We start from the raw sequence: 24,639 nt of genomic DNA, 5'->3' as shown, positions 1-24,639 counted from the left end.
TATATTAAAATATTTTGGTCAAGTTTAAGTTTGCTAAATTTCTGCCTGGAATTGTTTTTGAATGGTTTCACATTATTTCACTAGTATTCATTGGAATTAAAAGGATACAATTCCAAGGATACCAAATGATTATTTTGGGGTGGCTTTACAAAAACACCCTTATGGTTAAGCCACCATAATTATAATGGAATACTCATGTTGAAGCCAGAAAGTGGGTCTTGATCCTTGCTACATCCTAGTGTCTGATATGTGGTACTTTTAGACACTTAACAAATATTTGGTGAGTGAAAGAATAAATGAAATTATTCTTCACTCCATTACTTCATCTAATTAAGAGCATGAAAAAATGTATCAAAATTGCATCCTTTAAAGAGGTGGGCAAATTTGGCATGAATAATCACGGCTAAAGAGAATAACACGTGTTGATCATCCATCCCCTGTGCCCTGTCTTCTCTTTCAGAAACCCTCAGGTAAAGTTCCTCTGCCTTCCATGGGGAGAAATTTTCAGAGAGATGTGCCATGTTCCTGCACTTAATTATCATTGTGCCCCTAATCAAACTCTAGGCCCTGTGTTTCCATCAAAGCCCTCTGTTTTGTTAAATACATAATTAAGTAGAAAAAGACTGAGGCACAGCACCTGTCTGTTGCCTTCCCAGGGGCTTGGAGTTTGATCAGTAAATAGCTAGTGCCCAAATACCTTCCAACCATGTCTCTCTACCCCACCTTCCTTGGTAATGAAAGAATTTTGTTATCATAAAAATACCCACAGCTACTCTATTGCCACTGCAGATAAAACTTCCTTGGAGGCAGATAGCAACAAGAGTCTTCCTGGGTTGTCTTCTTCCATCACATATACCCTGTATTAGACCAGGCCCAGAGGCAGGGCTATGACGAGATGCCACCTGAAAATGTGGCTGGAGTTTTAACAGATAGTCAAGTTAGAACTTGATTAAAAGTGATTAAAAGGCACAAAGCCTTTGTGGATTAAAAGCCCAGACAGCAACACAGAAGTGCTGGTGTTATTTGCTGACAAATGTTGACTTTGGGTGGCTGTAACTGTCAAGGGCACCCCCCTGCGATGTTCCCTGGGGTTACACCCGCTGCATTCCTGGGCACTTCCACCAGCCTGCATTTCCTAAAGAGAACAGATGGTTAGGGGAGGGGACTAGACACAGAAGCAGATTTATCTTGTCAGGCTGTTGTCTCCAGGCAAATGACCTGAAGCAGGTCACACATGGTCACGTGACAACAATGTGGCTCAGAGTGTCCTAAGGTGATGGCCATTCGTTAACCCTTCCCTCTCAGGGTCCCAACTGCTGCTTTCGGCTAGGCCTATCACAGTTTTGTTGTTTTTGTTGTTTTATGTGTATGTGCATGTATTTTAAGATAAAATGCCCTATGTCTGAATGCAAGTGAAGAGTTACATATCTTCAAAAATATTTATTGCTTTAATGGATTATGGACACCCTGAAGTATTTTATTTTTTATCATATATCATTTATTTACTTATATTTCCCTATCATTAAGTACTCTGACTCTGAAGTAATTGTATTTTGTATTCTCAAATGATAGAAATCCTACCTTTAAAGAGAGGAATGAACAGTTTTACAGGGATTGAAAGACTGTAAAAAGCTAGAAAGTCCTGTGTCCTAAAAAAGGGTCACAGGACAGAGCCAGCATCTTAACTTGCTACTGGCAACCACAACAGCCTATGGGTTCCGAATCTTCTCCTTTATGCCCCCAAATTTCTGTTGTTGTTTTCCTGGAAGCCTTGTTTTCAGGATTCTCTTCTTTTTGTGTGTGTTGTCTGTGCATTTTGTTACATGAAACACATGTTCTTTTGTGATGTGTCCCCATTATAGAAGCTGAAGTCTTTGCCCTTTCAATACAGATCAGACTGTGTGTGCAGCCCAGTGGACCTCGGAGAGTCTGTGAAAAGATGACCTAGTCAAACGTTAGCCTGGGAACTGTCTTGCTGTGAACACTCACATCAAAAAGCTAAAGTTGCCCGCCTCTGCCCCCCTGAATTTTTTATTCTGTTACTTTATTTGGTTTGTTTTTCCCAGTGCACTCCTTTTTGTGAGGCCATTTTCCCTAATTTGCCTGTGCTCTGAAATATTCATACTTATAGGTACAGTACTGTTTTTTTTTAAGACACTGGAACCCTGAATCATCCCTGTGTGGGTACAGAATGGGTGACTGTTCTAGGATTGGTCTCAGGATTTTCTAGGATGCTCTGAGTTTGGCTGATGTCAGGTCAAGCTTGACTTTCCTTCCCAGGCCATTTTAAAAAGAGGCAATGAAGTGGCAGTCAATGAAACTGAGATAGTATAGCTTTATCATTCAAAAGAAAATACATATACAAGTGTGTGTACACATATATGTGTACCTATATATGTTGATTTTATGAGCAAAAAATAAACAGATATATATATAGACATATATGTATGCATATATATTTATATATTTTTTGATTTATTAAAATATTTTTAAAGACTCAATTTTATTTTATTTAATTATTTTTTAAATCTTTTGGCTGCATGGCCATGTAGGATCTTAGTTCCCTGATCAGGGGTATAGTTTGATTTTCTGAACAGAGAAGTCCTACTGTTTTAGAAGTTAAGGTTTATCTCACAATTTCCAGTGAAAGCTTATGTTCTATTAAAACCAAGCATCATTTTCTAGGGCTTCCCTGATGGCTCAGTGGTAAAGAATCCGTCTGCCAATGCAGGAAACGCGAGTTGAATTTCTGGCTTGGAGAAGGAAATGGCAACTGACTCTAGTATTCTTACCTGGGCAATCCCATGGACAGAAGAACCTGGTAGGCTATAGTCCATGGCATTGCAAAGAGTCGGGCATGACTGAGCAACTGAGCAAGCATCATTTTCTAACTTGCTTACATGTCTGGCTATAAACAGATAGATTCTTTAAGAATCTTAAAGATTCTTTAAGAATTAGCTGGAGTTAGTTTAAGCAGTAGGGCAGGCTGAACATTCAAAGGAAAACTCCCAAGCAGAGTACATGTGAAATAATGAATAAAATGAAAGGGGACAAAAGATCATATTTTAAAATGCCTGTCTAAGCTGGTAGGAAAGCAAAGGACTTGCTTAGGGTGTTGGGGGGGGGGGGGGCGGTGCAGAAACAAGAGAGATAGCAGAGAAATGAGGTGTAGGGGCGACCCAGAGCTGCCATTTGCCCACCTGTTTTTTTTTTATTGAGGTATAATTGATGTATAATATGTAACTTTCTAGTGTACAACATAGTGATTCACAACTTTTAAAGCTTGTATTCCATTGCTTAGTTATAAAATATTGACTATATTCCCTGCGTTGTATAGAATATCATTGTGGCTTATTTATCTTATACACAGTAGCTTATACCTCTTAATCTCCTTCTGCTACCTTGTCCCTCCCCCTACCCTCTCCCCACTGGTAACCACTAGATTGTTTTCTTTATCTGTGAGCTTATTTTTTTTTTGTTATGTTCTTTGGTTTGTTGTATTTTTTTAGATTCCACATATAAGTGGTATCATATAGTGTTTGTCTTTCTCTAGTAGTACACTATCTATCCATGTAGTTGCAAATGGCAAAATTTCATTCCTTTTTATGGCTGAGTAGTATTCCATTATATATAATGGAGTACTGTATATCACTTCTTCTTTATCCAGTCATCTGTTGATGGGCCCTGAGGTTACTTCCATATCTTAGCAATTGTAGATGCTGCTGCTGTGAGCACTGGGGGGTGCACATATCTTTTCAAATCATTGTTTTTGGCTTTTGGGGCTTTATATCCAGGAGTGAAATTTCTGGGTCACATACTATTTCTATCTTTAGTTTTCTGAGAAACCTCCATACTGTTTTCCATGTGACTGTATCAACTTACACTCCCACCAACACTGTACAAAGGTTTCCTCATCTCCACATCCTTGCGAACATTTGTTATTTGTGTTCTTTTTTATGATGGCCGTTCTGACAGGTGTGAGATGATATCTCACTGTGGTTTAATTTGCCTGATGATTAATGATATTGAGCATCTTTTCATGTGCCTGTTCATCATCTCTCTGTCTTCTTTGGAGAAATATATATTCAGATCTTCTGCCCGTTTTTTAATCAGATTGCTGTTTTTCTGTTACCTGGAGGGTTTTAAAGGGTAAAGTGAGAAAGTGCTGGGCTAAACAGAGATAAATCAGAGATATAGCCTCCACCAGCACATAAAGGGAGTACTCCTTTCACTCCCCCAAAAAACACCCATGTGGGTGGACTCAGTAAAAACCTGGCCCATAGAAGGAGTCTTTAGAGATTTTATTTCTTTCTCAGTCTTGTCTTCCGGTGGAATGGAGGTAGTCAGGAAAAGATTCTTCCATGAGAATCAATAATGACAAACCTGTACTTACTGAATTTAGGGGCCAAAATTCATAGCATCTGTGTGGTTCTAAAACCCTCAAATATTTAAGCTTTCACAAAGACAAATACGGTACAATTCTACATATATGAGATACCTGCGGTAGTCACATTCGTGGAGACAGACAGTAGAATGGTGGCTGCCGTGGACTGGGGGGGGAGTGGGGAGGGGAGAGCGGCTGTTGTTCTTTCACGGGCATAGAGTTAAGGTTGTACAAGATGAAGAGAGTTCTAGAGATTAGCTGCCCAACAATGTGAATGTACCGAAAACAACTGAACTTGACACTTCAAAATGCTTGAGGTGTCAAATTTTATGTTATATGTATTTTCAGTTCAGTTCAGTCGCTCAGTCATGTCCAACTCTTTGCAACCCCAAGGACTGCAGCATGCCAGGCCTCCCTGTCCATTGCCAACTTCCGGAGTTTACTGAAACTTATGTCCTTTGAGTTGGTGATGCCATCTAACCATCTCATCCTCTGTCGTCCCCTTCTCCTCCTGCCTTCAATCTTTCCCAGCATCAGGGTCTTTTCTCATGAGTCAGTTTTTCATATCAGGTGGCCAAAGTATTGGAGTTTCAGCTTCAGCATCAGTCCTTCCAATGAATATTCAGGACTGATTTCCTTTAGGATGGACTGGTGGGATCTCCTTGCAGTCCAAGGGACTCTCAAGAGTCTTCTCCAACACCACAGTTCAGAAGCATCAATTCTTCAGCAGTATGTATTTTAATACAGTAAAAATTGGTTTATAATTTTTAAAAATTTAGTTTAAAGTAGTCTCAAGTTAGTAATGCCCCCTAACTACCTATTCAAACAAAACAAAACAAAAAAAACAGGAAAATACCCTCCAACCTGGGACTCATAATAATTTCCAAGCAATCTAAGATCACAGTAATATTTTACAAGGAAATAATGAATGAGGGCCAGAAGAACCAACGAACTATAAAGTCAGAGTAAAAAGACAGTGGAAATTAGGTTTATTAACTACAAAGTTAAGCTTGTATTTTTGATAATTTTTAAAAGATGAAGCTGAAAATATGATGAAGGAAAAATAAATGATCAAAATTAACCAAGGAGAATTGAAAAGTAACCAAATGGAACTTACAGAAGAAAAAATCTATAGTTCTTAATATTATAAACCAAACTGATGGACTAAGCAGCAGATTGATCCCACTGGAGAGAGAAGTAGTAAATAGGAAGATGAGACTGAAGAAATTACAGCTCAAAGACACAGATGGATAATGAAGTACAGGTATTTAGATCCTACATGTATCAACTCACAGTTTACAATGCAAATAATAGGGAAATAGGAAGCAATATTTGAAGAGACAATGGCTGAAGTTTTTCAGAAACAATGGAAAATACCTTCCTACCCAGGAATCCCATGCAACAAAATAAAACAGAAATTCACACTGAGATAGCTCATAGGGGAAAATACAGAACAGGTGACAAAGATGCTACAAGTAATCTGAAAAACGGACAGATAACTTAAAAGGAAACACAATTACTTAAAGCTGATATAACAGCAACAATACTTATCAGTTGAAAATGGAATATTTTTAGAGGACTTAGGGAGAATAACTTTTAAATAGAATTATCCATTCTAATTCATTATTATAAATTATCTATTATATTAAATTATTCCTTATGAATGAAGGAATAAAGTCATTTTCAGACACATGAAACCTAAGTATTTATTACCAAAACAGACCCTCAGCAAAGGAACTTCAAATGATGTACCTCAGGAAATAAGTAATATTTCAAGGATAAATATCTGACATGTGAGGGAAAAAATGGTAAGAAAAGGAAAAAAGCAAAAACACTAATCTAAATATACATTGACCATGTTTTTAATAACAAAATAATATCTAATCACTGGGTTTTAAAAAATCAAGTAGACCCCACATCCTGAAAAATGTAGCATATAACTTAGATTATAATTGAGGCTGAAGGATTTTAAAGTACTTGTATTACTAAGAAGGAAGGTAAAAATATTTACTGTATTCAAAACTTTTAAAATTCTATGCATTAAATATACATGTTGATTTTTCTACTGTAACCACTAATAGAATATAAAGAGTATACATACCTTCCAATGAAGGGGAAAAATAGAATACAGAGATGAAAATGAAACAATAAAAATAAATCAAGAAATTTTAACAGTAACTACGACAAAAAATCAGTAAAGATAGTGAATGTAAAAAATTGGGTTTACCGTATAAAAAGACTATAGCTAGGTAAAACTCCAAACCCAGCCATATGCTTTTTATATAAGACACAAGTAAACTATAAAGACAAATATGTAAAGATTGGTATAGGCACATTCAGTTCAGTTCAGTCGCTCAGTCATGTCTGACTCTTTGCGACCCCAAGAATCGCGGCACGCCAGGCCTCCCTGTCCATCACCAACTCCTGGACCTTACTCAAACTCATGCCCATCGAGTTGGTGATGCCATCCAGCCATCTCATCCTCTGTCGTCCCCTTCTCCTCCTGCCCCCAATCCCTCCACAGCTTTTAAAACCAAAAAACCCCTCTAGTATTCACATTACAATGTAAAGCAGCTCAATATATGTTGATATATTTAAATTCACCAGGAAAAATAATAATTTGTATGCATGTGATAACATAGGTTCAAAATACATGATGCAAAAATTGAAATATGTACAATCAGAAACTAAAAATCCACCATGATGGATTTTAACATACTTCTCATGGTAACCAATAGATTGAGAAATCAAAAAATCAGTAGAAATATAGAATATTTGAACACCATTAACAACTGTAGTCTAATGGATATATAGAGAGCGTTTATATGATAACAGCAGAACACAATGTTTTCAGGAACCTAATAAATATTTTTAAAATTTAAAAATATATATTATCTATACTTTTGAATTATATATATCTACACTTTTGAATGTCTGATATATTTCACACTGTTTAAAAAGAATTAAAAATCATCTTATTGACTAAAGGTGCTACATATATTCCATATCATACAAAATATGATAAAAATACATTATTTTAAATTCAAATGAAACTACCCAGGACCTCAGAGCAAATGGTAGAGGCAAGATTTAAAAGGTGTCTCTGGGTCCAAAGATTCTATTCTTCACACTGTGATGTGCTACCTCAATGATCATTATCGAGAAGCATCCTTGTATTTTATCAGTACAACCAGAAGATTCCTGAAGATTGCCAAGTATTGATCTGGATACCAGCTGCCAGAACAGCTGCCTTTACCTCGATGTCCCTCAGTTTTCCCATTAACACTGGCTTCTCTGTTCTGCCACAACTGTAATATGTTTAATATTTTTTCTGCACAAGATTTTACAGTGTTTTTATCAAGATGAAGCATTTTGCCAATACATTCCATAGGAACATTAATTTATTAAATAGCAGACTGTCAGGTCTCATCATCAGGATTTATCAGTCTGCTAACATGGCTTTATTCCACTTTGCAAGATAGAAGTAATGTATTATTAGTCTCATTGGTACTACGTTAATTCCTTCATCAATTCAGTGTAAGGACCAGTGTCTAGCCTTTGCAACATTGTTGGGCTTTTTCATTCCAATAACTGTAGCCAATGTCTGTTTATATAGTCAGTTATTTTACTGACCCTACACATCTAATATAATATAAGGAGGCTGAGTGGTGGACCTCAAAAGACATATCCATGTTTCAACTCTGAATCTTTGAAAGTGACCCTATTTGGAAAGAGGGTCTTTTCAGATGTAATTAAGTTAACAATTTTGAGATGAGGTCATTCTGGATGATCTGGGTGGGCACTAAATCTAATGACAGGTGTCCTCATAAGAAACAAAAGAGGAGACACAGGCGGGCTTGAGGAGGCCATCTGAAGATGGAGCAGAAATCGAATTTAGGTGGCTACAAGCCAAAGAAAGCCTGGAACCACCAGACGGTGAAAACAGCAAAGAAGTCCCCTCCTTGTAGGTCCTTGGAGGAAGCACAGCCTTGCCAACACCTTAATTTCAGACTGCTGGCCTCCAGAGCTGTCAGAGAATACATTTCTACTATTTGAAGCCTCCCAGTTTCTTATAATTTGTTACAGAACCATAGGAAACTGAGATATAATACCACCAAACAAACAATATACATATTACTATTATTTTTTTAGCATTGCATTTTCCAAAATTCAGATGATTCAAACCATCAGTCACAACAGCAACAGTTATATGTGTGTTTTTATTCTCAGAATGAAACCAATTTGCCTTCCCTTTATATTTGCAGATAAATTTATCACTCTAACTACTGGTAAATACTAAGCAGTTGGAATTAACACCAACTGTGACATCATACCTTGAGGCAAAGCAGTGATACCTACCATGAAGAGTTATGAAAGATTAACTAAATTAAAAGAAATGACTTATGCAAAGTACCTAGGGTACTGACACAGTCTAGGGACACAAAAATGGCATCAGTGACTTTTATTACTGTTTATGGTAAAACTTTCTAAATACTATCTAACATGGAGTTAGTAGTTTTCTCTAGTGTTTCATTGATCTGATGATTCTATTTATTTGATCATCCATGAATCATGTGATAATTGACATTAATTGGTAGATGTTCTGCTTACCTATCAATGTGTGACATAACTGTTTTGGAGATGTCTGCTCCAGCTTCTTGCAACACTTGGATAATCTGAAATGGAGCACTTTGATTCCTTCCGGGATGAATAATAACAGGACAGCCAAGCTGAGTCTGGGCGTGAGCTGTTGCCTGCAGAACCTTTCTTTCACTGTCAGTCAGAGGCCAGGAGCAACCAATTTCCCCAATAACGCCACACTTGATACTGGTTCCATCAGCTCCACAGAGAATTTCATTAACAAGGACATCAGTAAGCTAAGGAAGAGTGAGAATGAAAATTTATAAACTGGATTTTATCAACAGAGAGTCAATACAGTATGTGAATGAATTTATTCATTGAGTCACTCATTCTTTTAAAAATGTATAAATGTATTCAACATTCATTCAGTTAATACTGAGGAATGAGAAAGGCATTTTACTGGCAAAATCTCAAATTCAACAAGTTACTCTAAAAGAATTTTAGAATAGTCCAGTAGTTAAGACTCTGTGCTCCCAATGTGGGGTTCCAGGTTCAGTCCCTCGTTGGGGAATTAAGATGACACATGCTGCACAGTGTGGCAAAAAAAAAAAAATTTGAGAAGAATAGATACATGTATATGTATAACTGAATCACTTTGCTGGACACCTGAAACTAACATAACATTGGTAATTGAATATACTCCAAAGAAAATTTTAAAATAATTTTAATTAAAAAGAAACAAAAAAAAGCACAAGTTACTCTAAATCAAAGATTTAATAGTATCTTACTGTGACTATTTAACAAGAAATTCATGGATTTAGGAAGCTACATGGGGAAAAGTGACTTAAGAAGAGTACATACATTGTACATTCACTCATTCATTGAGATAAAAATCCATAATTTAATCTCAGGGGCATGTAGAATGTAAAAAGACTGTCTTTAGTCTGTGTCAACTGTAGCAAGTAATTCTTTAATTCTCTATTATTTATTCTGTCCTTTGCCCTACTGTTTTTGTTGTTTAGTTGCTAAGTTGTATCTGACTCACTGTGACTTCATGGACTATAGCCTGTCAGGCTTCTCTATCCCTGGGATTTCTCAGGTGAAAATACTGGAGTGGATTGCCATTTCCTCCTCCAGCAGATCTTCCTGACCCAGGGATTGAACTCGTGTCTCCTGCATTGGCAAGTGGATTCTTTTACCACTGAGCCTCCTGGGAAGTCCTATGAAAGAGAAAGTGTAGTCCGACTCTTTGCAACCCCAGGGACTATAGTCCTCCAGGTTCCTCTGTTCATGGCGTTCTCCAGGCAAGAATACTGGAGTGGATTGCCACTTCCTTCTTCAGGAAATCTTCCTGACCCAGTGATTGAATCTGGGTCAGGCAGATTCTTTACCATCTGAGCCACCAGGGAAGCTACACTATGCAGCAAAGCAAATTCACAGCATATAATTCTAAGATGACATTTGGGGGAGTTCCTATTTATCTTTACTGCTAAGTGTGGTTAGAAGAATGTGTAATCCCTGATATCAGGATAGTCTTCAAATAATATCAATGTATAAAAAGGGACCAATTAAAAAATATATATATATATATATATATTTGAGTACGTCCCTGGGCTTCCCTGGTGGTTCAGTGGTAAAGAATCCATCTGCCAATGCAAGAGACACAAGAAACTTGGGTTCGATTCCTGGAAAAATCCCCTGGAATAGAAAATGACAACCTACTCCAGTATCCTTGTCCTGGAGAATCCCATGAACAGAGGAGCCTGGTAGGCTATAGTTCATGGGTCGGCAAAGAGTTGGACACGACTGCGCACATACACAGACTGGCAGTCCATGTTCCCAGTGCAGGGGGCCTGGATTCAATTCCTGGTCAAGGAACTAGGATCCTGCATGTTGCACGGTGTGGTCAAAAATAAATAAATACATAAGACACCAATTAAAAAGAGAAAGGCCTGATTGAGAAAATGCAGATAAAAATCTGAAATATAAAGTATTTTAAAGATTAACTGATTCTTTGCAAAGGCTGCAGCTGACATTCTATGCCTATGAAACAGATAATGGAAGATACACATGAATATATACATATACATGTAAATACATATACATTTGTACTATGTGTATATATAGAAAGAGCACACATACACATGCAAAAAAGCTTTGTGGCTTATTCTTTCTCTTTAATCCCTGAAAGATTTACTTTTCCTTCTGCCCATTCTTGCTTAAGATCCTATTTAAACAAAAACAGGAAAGTGGATTTTCTTCTACTCCTTTTTGTAAAAGGAGAAGGAAACATATTTGCAAAAGTGCCAAGTCTCTGCCTGCCAAGTTTCACCCTACAGTGAATTTTTATTGCTGGTTACATTATAAAATTCAGAAAGAAAACTGAGGTTGCATAACTGTAGCTTACAATGGAAAGTTGAGGTTTACACAAAGCCTGTGCCACCACTACTGAGCAGATATCACATATGTGAATCTAAGTATGAACATATCAGGTTTTTCAGTGACCCATGCATTAAGATCTTCTGCCAGGTTGCTGCTTCTTTATAAAATAAAATGTTTCTAATTTAGGTCCCAGTGACAGATGTCTTTGCTAGCTGGCAAATTTCCATAGCATGTCTCTAAGCCAATGACATTTCCAAATGTAGATGACGTGTAGGGATAATCCAAGGCCTGAAGGGCTGACTGTTCTGAATTTACACCCAAATATTGTCCAAGAAGGGCTTCCCTGGTGGCTCAGTGGTAAAGAATTCACCTGCCAAGCCGGAGACAAGGGTTCGATCCCTGGATCGGGAAGATGCCCTGGAGAAGGAAATGGCAACCCACTCCAGTATCCTTGCCTGGGAAATCCCATGGACAGAGGAGCCTGGTGGGCTATAGTCCATGCGGTTGCAAAAGAGTTGGACATGACTTAGAGACTAAAGGACAACAACAATTGTCCAAGAAACTAGGGCTTTTATTGATACCTGCTCCACTGACATGGCTCTGGTCTCTGAGGAGTGAGTCGCATCCACATAAAAGCCAGCGCCAGCGATGATGTGGACGCCCGTCTCTTCCGCAAGCCGCTTCAAGGTCCGCACGTCCCGGCTGAGACCAGTGGTTGTGTTTTCCACCAAAGCTCCTCCACCTTTGGCTTTAAAATCTAACAGTTCTTCCTTGATGGCTTCCGTCTCCTGATTCAGCTGCAGATTCTCTTTATGGGAATAAGGGTTTTTCTGGATCCAAAATAAATTTTTCATTACAATAGGCTCCTTGGAGATAACTTCATGGCTTGGAGGAGGTGGGTAGTAACAGCAGTCGAAGGTCATTGTCAAATGTTCGTGGGTCAGGGTGCGACCCAGTGTGCCGGGCTCCACAAGGCCCAGGACCGTTTGGACTTTCCCACTTAAGGAAGACATTTCTGATGGACCAGGCGATGCTCTAAAAAGAGTGTTTCCTGGAAAAAAGAAAACGATAATCAGAAAATTTAACACACACAGAAATTCTGTCCATAGGGGATGTGAGGCTGTGAATGTATACCAGGATAAGAGAATCAATGAAACTAGAGATATGATCTCGCTCATCATCCTGCCAAAGTCAGAGTCGGTCGCTTGTAAATTGTTTAAGTTCACTGCAGCTCAAAGTGACATGCATGGTGTTAAATGTCCCCTAACCTCTTCCACTGGGACTTCTCTGTCTGATTTAATCCCAAGCTCATCTACTGGAAGTATTTCTTGATATTCAGTTCACATTTTTCTTTTGCTTAATTTTATCTCATTAGTCAGAGCTATGCTTCCTTGGATAATTCAACAATAATGTCCATTTAAAAAACTTCATAATCAATAACTTGTATCAGAAGTAGCCATATATCAGAACTGTTTCATTTGTCATTTTTCAGCTAAATTAAATATACTGTGATGACTGATCACTCCATGACTCATTTACTAGCCACATGAAACAAGGTCCACCATGTCAAAACTGGAGATACAAAAAGGAATACAACAAAATTGACTATGACGATTTCACAGATTATTCCCCAAAAAACAGCTAGGAGGAGCATGTCTAGGCCTAGTAATGGAAAAACAAAAACAAACAAATCTCTTCATTCTAGGTGTTTTATTCTGTCTTCAGCACACAGTCAGAAATACACTTCAAAAATACTTAAAAGCAAAAATTCTTAGGCTTAATGAAAGTGACTGTGCATTCTAAAACAGAACTCTATTGTCTGTAAAAAGAACAAATGCCACTCTGTTTATCCTCTGTTTACTTTCATTTGTAACACAAATAAGTTTGCACCAAGTTTCTATCGGTGACAGCAAAGATCCCAATTCCACAGCTTTTCATTTCATAAATGAAGGAGTTTCACTTGGAAAGAAAGAAAGGAGATCCTGAAAGTGATGAAGGTACACAGTCAAGGACAAAACCACGGCCAGAGACAGTGTCCTACTGGAGCACCAACCAGACACATCCAAGGGATGGCAGAAAAAATCTACTGGGAACTGAGTAAGACGGAGCATCTTTGAAGCTCTCACATTGCTGCTTTTTTTCCCCCTCCTCTCCCATCTTTTTCTATTATAGTAAAATATATGTGTTGTTGTTTAGTTGCTAAGTCATGTCTGACTCTTCTGTGATCACATGGACTACAGCCCACCAGGCTCCTCCGTCCATGGGATTTCCTAGGCAAGAATACTGGAGTGGGTTGCCATTTCTTTCTCCAGGGGATCTTCCCGACCCAGGGATTGAATTCCAGTCTCCTACACTGGCAGGCAGATTCTTCACCACTGAGCCACCTGTCCTGTGCTTAGTCGCTCAGTCGTGTCTGACTTTGCGACCCCGTGGACTGTAGCTTGCCAGGCTCCTCTGTCCATAGGGATTTTCCTGGCAAGAATACTGGAGTGGGTTGCCAAGCCCTCCTCCAGGGGATCTTCCCAACCCAGGGATCGAACCCAGGTCTCCCGCATTGCAGGCAGATTCTTTACCATTTGAGTCACCTGGAAAGCACAAAATATATATAGCACACAATTTGCCATTGTAACAGTTTTGTGTGTGTGTGTGTTTTTTTAATTTGTCTGTGTGGACTCTTCATTGCGGCCTGTCGGCTTTTTCTCTAGCTGCGGTGCACTCAAGCTTCTCTAGTTGCAGCTCTTTAGTTGCAATCCTAGCTCGCCAAACAGGGATTGAACCCACGTCCCCAGAATTGGAAGGTGGATTCTTAACCACTGGACCATAATTTGTAAATGCAAAGTTCAATGGCATTAATTACATTCACAATGTTTTGAAGTCATCATCAGCATGTGTTTCCAAAATTGTTCATCATTCCAGACAAAACCTCTGTAAACATTAAGCAATAATTCCCCATTTCCTCTTTCCCCAAGACTCTGATAACTACTAACTGATTTTGTGTCCCAGTGAATTTAACTCTTTTAAATATATCATTAAATATGTGTTATTTCACTTTGTTCCTTCAAATGAAATTCTGAAACCGTTTCCTCCCTTTGCCAGGGAACCACATCCCTTTGAGGATAGTCCTTTTTGACTTTCTGAGCATCAGTTTTCCCATCTGTAAGTTAGAGCAATGTGCACATTTCATAGGCTGTCATAAGAATGAAATTAAATTATATAGCACAGGTAAAATGACCTGTCCAAGTGTCTGGCACCCAGCACACACCTTTGTTACTCTGACTTTGGAAACTCTTATATATGTCCTGCATTATTCCTTTTTAGAGGAAGTGACTAATTAAAAAAGTCATCATTTGGGGGCGCAGTGGGTTAGGGCAAATTTATAATGGGTACAGCGCATTTGTAAGACAAGGTGAAAATAAAGATAGAGAAAGAGGAATACTGAGTTATGGGGCCACTTTATATCAAGCCACTGCAATCATCTGGAACCCAAGTGTTTGACATATATTGGTGTGCAATGCATAAAGAATTGATTTAGACTGTTTGACAGAGAACTTTAGGACTTGTGGCTAGTATGGCCATTAATTTTTGCTTGAGAGTGCTCTTCTGCAAGTCAGGCTTCCAAAAGCTAAATATTTCACTGGCGGTCATAACAGAAGATGTTTATCTATTTATAGAATCACTGTGATTCTATAAATCACTCTGTGCCAGTTACTACAGAGGGCAATATTTTCCATTCTTGGCAATATGATGTCCAAGAACCCACTGTTCAATGCCTTATTCCTTGTGACTGTAGCTAGTTCCTTCCGTTGATGGAATCAAAGTACCATTTAGTAATAGACTCAATGTTCCATATGGGTTCATTGACTCTTTCCCTCCTTCCAGCTGGTGGTCTTACAGATGTGTTCCTGGAGTATCTCCAGGGGCCAGAAACGGATAAATTGACAAAACACTATTGCTTTTACTAGAAAAGTGCCAAACCACATATTTAATTGATATAGATCTGAAAGAGCAATGTTGGTAAGTTTCAAGCTCACAAGCTGTGAGTCTTTGTGAAAAAAATATCACTTAAGAAATGTCATCTTCTCCAGGAAATTCCTCTAACACTCTCAGGCAGAACTAGTTGGTGCTTCCTATGATCACATACAATGCAGACCATGCTTAAAAGATAAGAAAAGAGTAAAGAACAAAGAAGACCCAACACCACTCTAAGCTAGAATGTGCCTTTCAGTGCAGTTCTCCCCATCCTTGCTGGCACCGGGGACTGGTTTTGCGGAAGACAATTTTTCCATGGACGAAGGGGTGGGGTGGTGAGGTGGAAGGGATGGTTTGGGGATGATTCAAGTTCATTACATTTATCGGGCACTTTATTTCTGTTACTAATACACTGTGATACATAATGAAATAATGATACAATTCACCATAACACAGAATCAGATCATCAGGCCTTAGATTCTCAAAGGAGTCCTCAGCCTAGATCCCTCACAATCACAGTTCACAGCAGGGTTTGATCTCCTACCAAGTCTAAAGCTGAGGCTAATCTGACAGGAGGTGGAGCTCAAGTGGTAATGCGAGCCACAGGGAGTGGCTGTAAATGCAGAGAAACTTGGCTTTCTCACCCACTGCTCACCTCCTGATATGTGGCCCGGTTTCTAACCCGGCCGGTACAGGTCCATGGCCTAGGGGTTGAGGACCCCTGTTTTAGTGAGATTAAAGTATGCAGGTAGATTTCATAGTTTCTGTGCAGTAACTATGGGGTTTCTATGAGGCAGCCCTTTGGGGTCTATTTTCAGCCTGGAACTTGTTCTCTTCTTAATCGGCAGGCAAGAGGCTATTAATGGCCTTCTGCCATAGAGAGAGAGCACAGAACACAGAGGACGATAAGTGCACAATAAAAGCTGCAATGCACAACTGTGCAAATAGGAGTGACCTACCCACCCTCACCCCGCACCCCTGCGGCCCCAACCCCAGCCCCAACACAAAGAGGAGGCTTCCGGCATTTCACCAAGACTTGCAAACTTCAGCGCTGCATACACCTGCCCAGAAGGTACTGGGGAAAGGGCTGGTGGTGGTGGTGGTGGTTTAGTCGCTAAGTCGTGTCCAACTCTTGCGACCCCATGGACTGTAGCCTGCCAGGCTCCTCTGTCCATGGGATTCTCCAGGCAAGAATACTGCAGTGGGTTGCCATTTCCTTCTCCGGGAGGGGAAAGGGTTAGCCACAGCTATAAACACAATTGCCACAAGATTTTTGTACTTCACATATGAAATCTGAAGAGTCAGAGAGACTGAGGAAAGTCTGCAATTACTATTAGAGCCCAGTCAAAGGAACCAGCAGTGCCAATCCCAATGGGTATGCAGTCGAAAGAGAGAGAGAGATAAAAAGAGCATAGAACATTAAAGAAAAAAAAAAAAAAAGAACAGACTCAGAGAATAACACTACACCACTGAACTGGAAACTAGAGGCAACGTGTAGGCTCCATCTTTTTAGAAAATATATGCGTCAATGAACTTTCATAAAATATAGAGTAAATTGGCCTAATTATTACAGTTGGGAAGTGAGTGGGCAGTTTGGGAGCAATTTAGTTTCCTTTCATTGAAATTGTGCCACGTGTTTTCACCCTTGTCATTATGCTTAAGATTTTTCTGTCTGCCTAGAGTGAGATCCATTTCAGTTATATTTCATATTTCAGAGCAGGACTTATAAAACTCTGAATATTTTACATATGCCTGAATGGAATTTCTTTAAGGGCAATGCACTGTCCTATTCCACAGATATAAGCCCTCTTTCTGCCCTTATGTCTTCTGTGCCGGGTACTAGACTAGATTGGAGATACACAATTATAATTCTAGAAGCAATGGTGAAATTGGCAAGGGGATGTTTGGTGAATTGATTTTCAGTTCAATTCTTCAACAACTTTTTAAGTTCTAAGCTCTGCCTTCTTCAGTGATCAATGCAACAACAGAATGGGCAAGACTAGAGATCTCTTCAAGAAAATTAGCTATACTAAGGAAACATTTCATGCAAAGATGGGCACAATAAAGGACAGAAATGGTATGGTCCTAACAGAAGCAGAAGATATTAAGAAGAGGTGGCAAGAATACACAGAAGAACTATGCAAACAAGATCTTTATGACCCAGAAAACCATGATGGTGTGATCACTCACCTAGATCCAGATATCCTGGAATGTGAAGTCAGGTGGGCCTTAGGAAGCATCACTATGAACAAAACTAGTGCAAATGATGGAATTCTAGTTGAGCTATTTAAAATCCTAAAGGATGATGCTATGAAAGTGCTGCACTCAATATGCCAGCAAATTTGGAAAACTCAGCCATGGCCACAGGACTGGAAAAGGTCAGTTTTCATTCCAATCCCTAAGAAAGGCAATGCCAAAGAATGCTCAAACTACCTGTACTCATCTCACACGCTAGTAAAGTAATGCTCAGGATCCTCCAAGCCAGGCTTCAACAGTACGTGAACCATGAACTTCCAGATGTTCAAGCTGGTTTTAGAAAAGGCAGAGGAACCAGAGATCAAATTGCCAATATCCTTTGGATCACTGGAAAAGCAAGAGAGTTCTAGAAAAACATCTACTTCTGCTTTATTGACTATGTCAAAGTGTTCGACTGTGTGGATCACAACAAACTGTGGAAAATTCTTAAAGAGATGAGAATACCAGACCACCTTACCTTCCCCCTGAGAAACCTGTATGCAGGTCGAGAAGCAACAGTTAGAACTGGACATGGAACAACAGACTGGTTTCAAATCAGGAAAGGAGTATGTCAAGGCTATATATTGTCACCCTGCTTATTTAACTTATATGCAGAGTACATCATATGAAATTCTGGGCTGGATGAAGCACAAGCTGAAATCAAGATTGCTGGGAGAAATATCAATAACCTCAGATATGCAGATGACACCACCCTTATGGCAGAAAGTGAAGAGGAACTAAAAAGCCTCTTGATGAAAGTGAAAGAGGAGAGTGAAAACGTTGGCTTAAAACTCAACATTCAGAAAATGAAGATCATGGCATCTGGTCCCATCACTTCATGGCAAATAGATGGGGATACAATGGAAACAGTGGCAGACTTTATTTTTTTGGGCTCCAAAATCACTGCAGATGGTGCCTGCAGCCATGAAATTAAAAGATGCATGCTCCTTGAAAGAAAAGCTATGACCAACTTAGACAGCATATTAAAAAGCAGAGACATTACTTTGCCAACAAAGGCCCATCTAGTCAAAGCTATGGTTTTTCCAGTAGTCATGTATGGATGTGAGAGCTGGCCTATAAAGAAAGCTGAGTACCGAAGAATTGATGCTTTTGAACTGTGGTGTTGGAGAAGACTCTTGAGAGTCCCTTGGACAGCACGGAGATCCAACCAGTCCATCCTAAAGAAATCAGCCCTGAATATTCATTGGAAGGACTGATGCTGAAGCTGAAACTGCAATATTTTGCCACCTGATATGAAGAACTGACTCATTTGAAAAGACCCCGATGCTGGGGAAGATTGAAGGCAGGAGGAGAAGGGGATGACAAAGGTTGAAATAGTTGGATGGCATCACCGACTCAGTGGACATGAGTTTGAATAAGCTCCGGGAATTGGTGATAGACAGAGAAGCCTGGCGTGCTACAGTCCATGGGTCACAAAGAGTCAGACATGACAGTGACTGAACTGAACTGACTTGGTCCATCTCACTTTGAGTTGTTTCCTTTCCCTAATCAAACCCTAACAGATTAAAAAAAAAAAAATGGGAAAGCATTTCAGAGTTTTGTGCAGGAGAAGATATGATCTCAATAACCTGGCAACTGTTTAGAGAATGGACAGAAGGGTGACCAGTGTGCCTGCGGAGACCAGCGGGGTGTTGGTAGAATCTGGACAAAATGAGGTGGTGGCTTTTTCTGAGCTTGATGCCAGTGGAGATGGTGAGACAGCAGAAGCAGAAAGAAGTACAGCAGATGGAAGTTTCTGACTGGCCTTGCTGACGCTATAAAAGAATCCCCCAAATAAATGGGCTCCTTAGAGAAAAGTGTCGTCTGATGGAAATGTGTGGGCACTTCTATTTTTTATGGGTGACATCATACAGAGCAGCGGTGCTCCATAAAAGCTGCACTTACAGCTGACATTTGATTTGTGACTAAAATATTTTAAACACCACCTAATGCTTTTTCAAGCTTGTTTGAATACTTCCATCATGTGCAGGTTCAAGCCTTTGACACGCCTCCTCTCAGACAGCATCGGTCGGGTGGCTGAACAACAGTGACACAAGGAATCTCTCTTCACGTCACCGCATGTCCACTTACCCAAATATTTATGGTTAAGTGGCTCTACTGTGTGGAGATTTATAAGTTTTCCTATTAAACACTGTCCAAAGATCAATAGCCATGCTTGAGTAAAGAAAAAGAAACCCAACAACCTCAGCACACAGAGCAGTAATGGGACCCAGCAAGCTCTTCAAACTGTGACATAAATAAAACGAAGCCACGGAGTTCCTTTGGTGGTCCAGGGGTTGGGACTCTGGGCTTCCACTGCAGGGGGCACAGGTTCAATTCTACATGCTGTGCAGTGAGGCCAAAAAATAGAAATGAAAAAATAAATAAAACACTCAGGGATACAAATGAGCAACTTGTATCTGGAGTTCAGAGGAAAATGGTGGGTTTCATCCCCCAATTTCTTTTTTCTATTTGACTAAGACAGTAAAAGAGACAAATCTCAAACAAGAAATATGAAGATGGCAGCAGAGATGTACCCAAGGTGTGACATTCCTGGAAAAATTTGGTCACAGACAGGTGTGCTTGACAAAGAGACCCTCCTCGAGGTCAGCTCTGCCCTTCCCGCTTCTGGTCTCCTTAATGTGGTCCTGGGCTCCTTAATCATTCACGTGATTATTAAACTCAGAAACTGCACGGGGCTCTCGACTTACAGGGATAGAGCCTGTAGCTTCATTGATTCTAATTTAGTCAGACATGTGCTAACTAGTCAACTCTTCAAGTCACACACACTATAGCTATGATAAATCATATTAGTGGCTTCTTGAATCTATTACCTGTTTAGGCAACAAACAGAAAATATATTCCCCTCAACTGGAAAAGACCCTGATGCTGGGAAAGACTGAAGCAGCAGGAGAAGGGGGCAACAGAGGATGAGATAGTTGGATGCTATCACCAACTCAAGGGACATGAGTTTGAGCAAACTCCAGGAGATAGTGAAGGACAGGGAAGCCTGGTGTCCTGCAGTCCATGGGGTCACAACGAGTTGGACACAACTTAGCAATTGAACAACAACAACAATAAAAGAAAAGGAGAGAGGAGGGGTGTATGGGAGAGGGTGGAAGAGAGGAAAAAAATATTTCTTTCTACTGAGGCCAAAATACAATATTGCTAACTACTTATTGTTGTGTTATAAGTAATAGTTGTGCAATGCTGGCAAAATGCTGTCTGCAGAACTGAATGGATCTTTGTGTTTTTCTTCATTTGAAAAACTAAGATCTTAACTCATCTTAGCCCTTCTTATTCTCAGAAGAGGTTTCCACACTCAGTGCTGAGAATGTTTGATGTAAACTTTTTGATTTTGCTAACATATACTCTTGGAAATGAAACCAAGGACAAGCTACTGGATGCAATAGTTAGAACTTCTTTTTCTTTGTAATGAACTCTCTGAAGTCGGTGCTCAGCTTATTATAGAGGATTTTTTTTTCTTCTGTGGATTCCCAGCACTAAGTTGTCTCTTGGAAACAGCAATATTTTGAACAAATTGCACAGCTGGTCCTTAACTGTATTTAGTCACTAAGAGTCTTAAAATTTGTGTTACTTTTAATTCCTGGCAGATTCAATTAATGTCTTAACCACAAAACATCTCTATTCCTCACATAATTTCATCTGGGAGGCTGTTTTGGAGGTGGCTTGGTATAATTGGAAGAACAGTTGGGTTAGTGTCAAAGCTCTTGGCTCTGCCACTAAACAGTTGTGTGACTTTGGGCAGATAACTTCACACTCTTGAGTCTGTTTCCCCATCTGTGAAATGAAAGGGTTGACCAGATGACTTCTAGATGACATCCATGTTATGGTGATAGCCTTGAACTTGAAACAGATATTACTGACTTTCCAGAGATCATTATCCATGAAAATAGTACTTTTTTAAACATTTTGTAACATTTAAAAAAATGTATGTTTTATATAGATATGCATGTGCTAAGCCACTCAGCCATGTCCAACTTTTTATTGGACATGGACTGTAGCCCGCCAGGCTCCTCTGTCTATGGGATTCTCCAGGCAAGAATACTGGAATGGATAGATATGCATACATTCATACATATAGTAAGAAAGCGAAAGAATGAACTTCATTAAAAATCAGTGCTATTCATTCACTATGACTAAAGGCTGTACTTAAGAATGATTTTTAAAATGTACATTTTAGGGAGTTCCCTGGAAGTCCAGAGGTTAGGACTTGGCACTGACATGGGCCTGGGCTCAGGCCCTGGTTGGGGAAGTAAGATCCCACAAACCTTGTTGCCAAAACCAAAAAATGTACATTTTATATACATGTGAATACTTACATACAGGAGAGAGAGTCAGAGACAGAGAATTAATTAATTAATTTCAGTTTCAGCTACTGTTCAGCTTAAAAGAGGACTCTCCTGGATGCTAGGAGGGATGGATGATTTGAAAGGACCCAGAACTTGAAGTTCTGGCTCCAGTGCTTCCTGCCTGTGTAAGTGTGAAAAATTTTAAAGCTTACAGTGAGCTAATATGTTGGTCTCCTCACTTGAAAACTGTGGTAGATCTGCCTGATCTACTGTTTAATATTTGAAATGAAAAGCAAATAAGATGGTACCCAAAAGCATTATGTAAAATATAAAGCACCAGACAAATGTCCTTAATTATTATTTGCCCAACTGTATCTTTTCCAAATAGTGGCTGAGTATCCTTAGGCAAATGAACCTAAACTTGCTCTCTTAAAAAAAAACAACAACCCTAACAATAAGAGATTGGAGTTGATGAATCAAACTGAGACTAATTTGCTTAGAAAGGAACTCCTTCACTTGAGGCCCATGATTGTTAAAAGCAGATTGACTGTTAGAATTGACATCACAACTCACTGGGCTTTTGGAAATGACTGACTGAAGTGATTACAGCTACAGGAGGTCCTCATTATCCACGGATAACTGGTCCTAGAAATGCCTCTTTAAATGAAGGCACTTCAAACTGTGTGTTAGCTGGTTTCCGTAGCTAGCTTTCGGTGAACTGTGTTTTCCAATATTATACACTTGTTCAGCCTGTTTCTAGGCTCAACCTGAACTGGTCTGAGATTGGCTTTAACCAACAGAATGTGGCGGTAATGATGCTATGTCAGTTGGGGACTCACATTTTCGGAAGTAGCTTCTGTTTTTGTGATTTGGGAAATCTTGAGTTACAGTGTAAGAGGTCTGGCTAACCTCTCATGTGGACAAGGAGAGACCCTAAGGCAACATGTATAGTGCAAGAGGCTTACCCCCACCCCATCTTCCCACTGAGCTCAGCCTTGTGGCTGTCTCTGGAAGGTACCAGATGGATGAGTTGTCTTGAACCTTCTAACCCAGCTAAGATCCCACCTGACTGCTGGCCCAGCTACAGCCAACCCAGCACAGTTTGGCTGACCCATAGGGTTATGATTATGGAAGATAATCAAACGGCTGTTATTTAAAACTTATGTTTTGGAGAGATGATTTGTTACACAGCAGTGGGTAATCAAAATACACAGAGACCAACATTGAATAATAAGTCATATTTAAAGGACTTGATTAAAATTTCAAATTAGAAACATAAAATATTATAAAAACAAGTCAATATTATAGATAGGTCCTAATTCTTAGAATGAAAAAAATAATCAAATGTTGGATTTGGGGAAAGAAAGGGTGTAATATTTTTGATGAAATTCAGCTCAGTTCATGCACTCAGTGTCCGACTCTCTGCGACCCAATGGACTGCAGCACACCAGGCTTCCCTGTCCATCACCAACTCCCGGAGCTTACTCAAACTCATGTTCCTTGAGTCAGTGATGCCATCCAACCATCTCATCCTCTGTTGTCCCCTTCTCCTCCCGCCTTCAATCTTTCCTAGCATCAGGGTCTTTTCAAATCAATCAGTTCTTTGCATCAGGTGACCAAAGTATTGTAGTTTCAGCTTCAGCATCAGTCCTTCCAATGAATATTCAGGACTGATTTTCTCTAGGATGGACTGGTTGGACTTCCTTGTTGTCCAAGGACTCTCAAGAGTCTTCTCCAACACCACAGTTCAAAGGCATCAATTCTTTGGTGCTCAGCTTTCTTTATAGTCCAAATCTCACATCCATACATGACTACTGGAAAAACCATAGCTTTGACTAGACGGACCTTTGTCAGCAAAGTAATGTCTCTTCTTTTAAATATGCTGTCTAGGTTGGTCATAACTTTTCTTCCAAGGAGCAAGTGTCTTAATTTCATGGCTGCAGTTACCATTTGCAGTGATTTTGGAGCCCCCCCAAATAAAGTCTGTCACGGTTTCCATTGTTTCCCCACCTATTTGCCTTGAAGTGATGGGACTAGGTGCTGTGATCTTAGTTTTCTGAATGTTGAGCTTTAAGTCAACTTTTTCACTCTTCTCTTTCACTTTCATCAAGAGGCTCTTAAGTTCTTCTCCGCTTTCTGCTGTAAGTGTGGTGTTATCTGCATATCTGAGGTTACTGATGTTTCTCCTGGCAAGCTTGATTCCAGCTTGTGCTTCATCCAGCCCAGAATTTCTCAGGATGTACTCCGCATATAAGTTAAATAAGCAGGGTGACGATATACAGGCTTGATGTACTCCTTTCCCGATTTGGAACCAGTCTGTTGTTCCATGTCCAGCTCTGACTTGCTTCTTGACCTTCATACACATTTCTCAAGGGGCAGGTCAGGTGATCTGGTATTTGCATCTCTTTAACAATTTTCCACAGTTTGTTGTGATCCACATAGACAAAGGCTTTGACATAGTCAATAAAGCAGAAGTAGATGTTTTTCTGGAACTCTCTTGCTCTTTCAGTGATCCAAAGGATGTTGGCAATTTGATCTCTGGTTCCTCTGCCTTTTTCTAAATCCAGCTTGAACATCTGGAAGTTCATGGTTCATGTACAGTTGAAGCCTGGCTTGGAGAATTTTGAGCATTACTTTCCTAGCGTGTGAGATGAGTGCAATTGTGTGGTAGTTTGAACATTCTTTGGCATCTCCTTTCTTAGGGATTGGAATGAAAACTGACCTTTTCTAGTCCTGTGGCCATGGCTGAGTTTTCCAAATTTGCTGGCATTATTG

General features: G+C 39.6%; 1 protein-coding gene across 1 annotated transcript in view; it reads right to left on the bottom strand.

Moving 5' to 3' along the window:
- Positions 1-24,639, bottom strand: part of PTER (phosphotriesterase related) — a 75,883-nt gene that overhangs the window by 23,332 nt on the left and 27,912 nt on the right. The window contains exons 2-3 of the mRNA XM_020881350.2: positions 11,929-12,398; positions 8,996-9,261 (exon numbers count right to left, since the gene is read on the bottom strand). Coding sequence (XP_020737009.1) covers positions 8,996-9,261; positions 11,929-12,360 — 698 coding nt within the window. The 5' untranslated portion in view covers positions 12,361-12,398. The remainder of the gene's footprint in view (positions 1-8,995; positions 9,262-11,928; positions 12,399-24,639) is intronic.

This window comes from Odocoileus virginianus, chromosome 9, assembly GCF_023699985.2.
Source record: "Odocoileus virginianus isolate 20LAN1187 ecotype Illinois chromosome 9, Ovbor_1.2, whole genome shotgun sequence".
Classification (NCBI taxonomy): domain Eukaryota; kingdom Metazoa; phylum Chordata; class Mammalia; order Artiodactyla; family Cervidae; genus Odocoileus; species Odocoileus virginianus.
This window is presented reverse-complemented; position numbering and strand designations above follow the sequence as displayed.